Genomic DNA, 6052 nt, shown 5'->3' on the forward strand with positions numbered 1-6052 from the left:
ACCCTGTGAGTGACCCTGGCAGGAGACAGCTCTAAACACTGACCCTGTGAGTGGTTTCATAAAGCCACTCACAGCAGCTGATATTTACATGAATGAGAAACCAGTCACAACCAAGATCAACACGTGTGAACACTCTTCAGGAAGACAGAAACACCCTTTTTATGAGTGTTCTCATAAAGAGTTTGACAACTGCATACCTGAAGGGCACTACCCCTCAAGCACAGCGAGGCTGGAGCTGCAGCAGCTGCCAGGGAAACTCCTGCAGGGAGAGGGGATCCCTCTGCATCTGCCCTGGCTTTCCCAGCACAGGCACTGCAAATAAACACCACAGACTTTATCCTCCTCCTCCTCCTCCTCCTCCTCTCCTAGCATATGCTGAAACCCAGGACTGACATTTTCCAGCTGACTTCCTGCAACAACTCCAGACTCACTTTTTAACTTTTTAATACACATTGACAACGTGTAATTTTTCCAGAGTTATAAACACAGTCACTGTGAGTCTCAGATTCCCAGATTTTGTTTTCTCCATGCACCACCTTTTCCCATATACTCCCCACTTCCAATCCTGTAAATCAAATACAGACAGTGCCCAAGTTTCTGTGTGAGGAGTAGTAAGGAACAAGTTGGTTTGTGTAAGTGAGGCACAGCACAGAACAGTTCTCCTGCTCAGATGGTCTTCATGCTATTTTTGTCTCAAAGCAAATTAGTATTTTGAAATTATCATTATTATTACTAAATTGCATTCCTTCTAAAATACCTCAGCTGTTGAGCATTTAACTGCTAGTTTGCCCAGAAGGCAGAAAAAACAATTTGACTTCATCATAAACACCTTTTTTTTTTTTTTTTGCAACATGAAGCAAATGAACTATATTTTAAATATTTGATTGTTGAAAAAAGAGAATTAAAGCACATCTTTTCAAACCACATTGTCTTGCTTTCTTTATAATTACTGAATCAGAGAGATTCATCTTTCAATACTTTAAACTGCAAAAGGTCATTGGCATCTAAGACAGCTCTGCCCATCAGACCATCTAACCAGCCTTTGGGGATCTCCCTGAGGCTTAATCCCTCATTAACTGGGATATACAGAGCTGATAGTCAAATACTCCATGTGATTTTGTCATGGCATAATCTCTCTGATTCCAGAGCTGAGCACCTACAACATTCTACAAGCTACATTAACAAAAAACAACCCCAAACCCTTCATTTTAGGACAGCCCTCCAGAGCCACAGAAGTGATCAAAGAACAACCAGGTAAACACAGAATTGTTATGGTTCCTTCAGTCCCAAAATCACAGGTACCAGAAAGAGCTGTGGCAGTACCAGCTGCTATCAGTAATTTGTCAGCTATTAGCAGGGAAGGCAGTGAGACTGCAGCCCTGATGAGAACAGCTGAATTGAGTTTGTTTAATGATGCTGCTCTGCCAAAGCCCTGCAGACACTTCCCAGGCTGTGCAAGGGACAGCACAGCACCACCAGCTCAGCTCCCCACTTCTCAAAATGCTTTCCATTAAACATCTGCACTGAGTCAGCTTAAGAGCTGGTGGGCAGTGATTTAGAACAATTCAGCAGCAACTTGTTTGTAACTAACTGAAGACTCTCTTCAGTATAATTCACCCTTTTAGTGAACTCACACAACCCTTTTTTTAATGAAACAGTAAAGTTGTGTCTTTGCCAAACACAGGACTCTAAAATGAACTTGGTTTCATTGTTTTTTATGTGAAACAAAGACCAGTAAATGATTGGGGCTTCCCTGTAGTTCTCATGAGATGAAAAAGACGATGACAAACTTCAGCCAAAAACTCCAGCCACGAGTAAGAGAAGGCTTTGCTCCAACCCACCCCAGATCCCGTCTCTGGCCATACAAGGATCACAACTCACCACGGAGAGCTGGCTCCACGTCGACCTCAGGGGCTTATAGTGAAAAACAACCTTGTCATCCAGCTTCTGCTCCTGGGGCTCAGACTCTTCATCAGAATCTATGTCCAGAGCTTTTTCCTTATAGTTCTGATATAATACAGCATTTTCTGTCAAATAACAACAGTATGTCAGCCATTGCTAGAAAGTTAGTTTACATGTTCCCATAAAAATTTAAAGTAACATTTAAACAATGAAAGAAACCAAAGTGTCACTGTGATGCTCACACTCCACAAGACAAAGATAGCAACTGATTTGGGCTGGACAATGGTGCAGTACAGTGACAATGGATCACTGTACCCAAAGATCCTCCCAGACCGAATTAAAGAACAGATGTGGCCTTTGTCAAGAAAAAAAATAGCAAACAATTTTTTCTTCCTTGGTTTGCTGTACCCAGTTCTGTAATTAACCAGCAATTAGAAAATGGGGTTGTGTGTCAGTGGAGCAGTCACTGATCTGCAGGTCTCACGATTTTCAGGTCCAGGAAAAGCACACTGCCCATGCCAACCCCTCTTCTGTCCACTCTCAACACCGTCTTCACATTTCACTGTCTTCCAATATCAGAGATCTCAGGTCAGAACTATTCTGAACAGAAAATTCAAAGCCTGTCTGAGTAAGCAGGAGACCTATGACCCTTAAGCCTGAATACACTCATGGTGTATTTGAGTTGTGCCATCATTAATTCAGTACTATCAGTGGCAAAGGAACACGGGCGTGGAGCACTCCCAGCCTCGCTGGCCACACACCCCTGGCAACAGCAGCGAGCAAGGACAGAAATTCAACACCACAAAAACCCACAGATGAATTAAGCTGTTAAGCAGGCAGGCTCTGAAAGATACTCTTAGATGGGCCAGGCTTTGGACAGCATCCAATCTTCCCCTCCAAGAGCAAAGGGAGCTGAAGTGGAAGTTTGGCTGCTCCAGGCAGGGCCCCAGCTCCTGCAGTCACACCTGGCTGGGTGGGTCTGTCCCACCTGCTCACACCTACAGCCCTGCCCTGGTGCCACAACAGGTGTGGCCTCTGGAGCAGTTCTTCAGGAAGGGTCTCTAGAGTTTATATACCTTCACCAGAGGAAACTGTTACAGCAACTGAATTGGGAGGCATTACAGAGAAAATTACTAGCTGGGATCATCCAAGACAAAAGGGAGCCATTGGAAAAGAATCTAAAAAACATCATCAGGAGATGGTGTGAGAAGAGATAGAAATAAAGAGTAGGAAAGGGGTTGATGCAAAGAGTGGGAAGCTTTGAAAACAGAAACAAGAGGAAAGTAACACAGCAGCTGAGATGACCTCAAAGAGGCATTAAGCAGAGAAAAGCTGAGAGCAGCAGTTATTATACCAGAACTTCTGTGGACTCATCATAGATGTTTTCTCGTTCAAACATTGGGAAATGCAGCAAACTTGGAAAAACCCAGAATTAATGAGCAACACAAAAATACAGCTCCACAGACAATGTCTTCTGACACTTAAATTTGAAGCCTAGGTAGCAAAAAGAGAAAATGCTTACAGAGTCCAAGTGTTCAGCCCAGCACCCTCAGCTGATGAGAAAGCAGAAACAGCTGTGTGAACCCCAGTCCAGAACGAGGACTCAGGTGTGTGCTGCAGGGATGGCCCCTGCCATAAGGGCTCCAATGTCCTGCACCTGGGCAGAGTCCCAGGACAGGCAGGAAGGCAGTCCCTCATAAAGCAGCTCACCATGGAACTGCCAGGGCTGAGGCAAACACAGCTCACTTTTTGGGAGGGACAGGAGAAAAAGTGGAAAAGAAGCCCTTGACACACCTTTTTAGTCTGCCACTTCATAGTCTTTAAAATATCCCTAAGGTATGTCTAGTGCCAAAATGATAGTCCCACATCTCAGTCCTGTCACTGAAAAACGAGGCACTGAGTCTTTGACTGCAGACGAAGGAAGTGTGCAACACAGTCCTGTTAGCAACTCTGGACAGAACAGAGCTCACCTTCCCCATCGAATGTCCCTTGTCCTTTCAGCATCTTCTGCAGACAATTTTAACAGAAAAGAGAGAGATGTTAGGAGGAGGAGAATGCAAAATAATCACAGTGACAAGAATGTTTTGCTCAAGACCTGAGCACCAAATTAACAGGCCCTAATCTGTAAACTCTGGATGTTGGACGGGAGCTCAATAAAAGCAACTGTGTCACCAGAGAAAGTGAAAAGCTGCTCTAGTTTGATTTCTCTCATGCCTTGTTTTTGTATTTTCCCTGTGTTTCAAAAACACACTACACTGTCTTGAGAGGGGTTCAGTGAACTTGCAGCTCATCCTCTGTCCCAGGGCTTTCTGCAGAGGCGTCGCCCTTCCACTCTGAACACTTTGTGAAGGAGCCTTCCGAGGGCACAACAAACCTCTGAAATCAAACAGCTGTTCTGCTGCAACAAGTCCCAGAGTGCAGGAGTCTAATGAAACACTACTTACAGAGAACTCTGTAACGACAGGACAGTGGCATGTCCTCCTATCTTACACAGAGCTCACTGTTTTAAGTCTACTACCAAACCAAACCACCCCACACCCTGCAGATGCTCACGATTTCATCAAGTTCTACTTCATCACTTGCAGTGTTTTCACAGAAGCATCCACTACCATAATTTCAAATTGGCTGGAAACTGCCATAAAGCTGATAATTATTTTAAAAGCTACAGCATCAGCTCTTGGCCTGGCATACCTTATTACACAGAAATCTATTAACATATTTCATACAGTAACAAGTTATGTTTAAAATAAGGAAACACAATATTACACTATGGTAAAAACACTATCAGTATGTCTTTATGATACATTAACATTCAATGTAAGTCTAACTACAGAATCTAAGGGATTACAACCAAGATTTACAAACAGGCATGCTACTTTTACTTTCAGGCATTAAAATCAAGATACCTGAAGTGACTTCATCAATTTAAAAATCCCTCAGTGATTTTTAAAAATACTTTGAAAGTAATGTTTCAGCTAGAGAAGTGGGGGAGGAAGCTCATTTTTATGTCTCTATTCTAGCATGCAGACTTTATTAAGACAATGTGTGTTTTTTTTCCTGTTTACTCCTTTGTGGGACACAGGTTTTAAGACCGTGGTTCGGTTGTGAAAGCTGGAGAATCTGGTGGGAAAGGCAAGCAGGAGGCAGCCAGAAAAGGCTCTGAACCTCCTGGATTTCAACAGAGTCTGTCATCTCCAACACCTCACTTGGAAAACAGCACTTTTCAAACTCACAGTAACTATGAAAAGTTTTGTGTTTGCAAAAAAAAAAAAAAAAACCCAACTTGAAAACTCCCAGCATTTATGTAAAATGCAGAATCATCAGGCCACGCTCCCACGGAGCCAACACCTTCACCCACCAGCACACCTTACCTTTATCCTCCCCAGGCTCGAGAACTTCTCTTTATCTTCAACCACCGCTTTCAGGATGGGCTGGGACATTCTGTTTTTCTTCTTGCAGTTGTTGGAGCCGTCCAGCTCCACGCCGCTCACCACGGCCCGGCGGTAGGACGTGGAGCGGAGCCCGCGCCGCAGCGCGCCCGGGCCGCCCTCGGGCTCGTCCTCGGGGTCGCTGCCCAGGGCCAGCCGGGGGGGCTCCACCAGGCTGCGCACCCTGAGACCCCGCTCGTGGCCGGCGGGCCGGCTCTCGGCCAGGCTGCGGGGGATCAGCTGCTGCTGCTGCTGCTGCGAGCTCACCCTGCGCTCCGCAGGGCATCCCCCCGGCTCCTCCGGGGCCCCGCCGCTGCCGGGGCTCGGTGCGGGCTGAGCGCTGGCTCCGAACACGATCCGCTCGTGCTGCGGGGCCAGCCCCGCGGTGCTGGGCGGGCGCGGCCGGGGGCCCTGCCCGCTGCCCGGCGGGGAGATGCTGCCGTTGGCGGTGGAACCGACGGGGCTGTCCGGGGAGAACAGCCGGGAGCGCCGCTCCGGAGCCAGCGCGGGGGAGCCCGGCGGCCGCACGGTGCCGTTGGACACCGAGCCCATGGCGCGGCTGCCGGTGCCGGCGGGCTGAGGCACGGAGAAGGCGCACCTGTCCTCCACGGGGAAGTCGGTGACGAGCACTCCGCTGGGGCTCTGGTACGACTGCGGCCGCGGCTTGCTCCAGGCGAGGGGCTGCGGGCGGGGGGTCGCTCGGCGCCTCCAGCGCGGCGCGG

The 6052-nt window shown here is 47.4% G+C and overlaps 1 protein-coding gene across 1 annotated transcript in view; it reads right to left on the reverse strand.

The window, feature by feature from the left end:
• The window catches only part of ARHGEF26 (Rho guanine nucleotide exchange factor 26), a gene marked incomplete at its 5' end in the record, with an annotated part of 27592 nt that extends 21542 nt beyond the window's left edge, over positions 1 to 6050 (reverse strand). Inside the window, 3 exons of the mRNA XM_015637099.1 lie at positions 1882 to 2027; positions 3873 to 3909; positions 5274 to 6050. Coding sequence (XP_015492585.1) covers positions 1882 to 2027; positions 3873 to 3909; positions 5274 to 6050 — 960 coding nt within the window. The remainder of the gene's footprint in view (positions 1 to 1881; positions 2028 to 3872; positions 3910 to 5273) is intronic.
• Between the last annotated feature and the right edge of the window lie 2 nt (positions 6051 to 6052).

This window comes from Parus major, chromosome 9 (assembly GCF_001522545.3).
Source record: "Parus major isolate Abel chromosome 9, Parus_major1.1, whole genome shotgun sequence".
NCBI classification, from domain to species: domain Eukaryota; kingdom Metazoa; phylum Chordata; class Aves; order Passeriformes; family Paridae; genus Parus; species Parus major.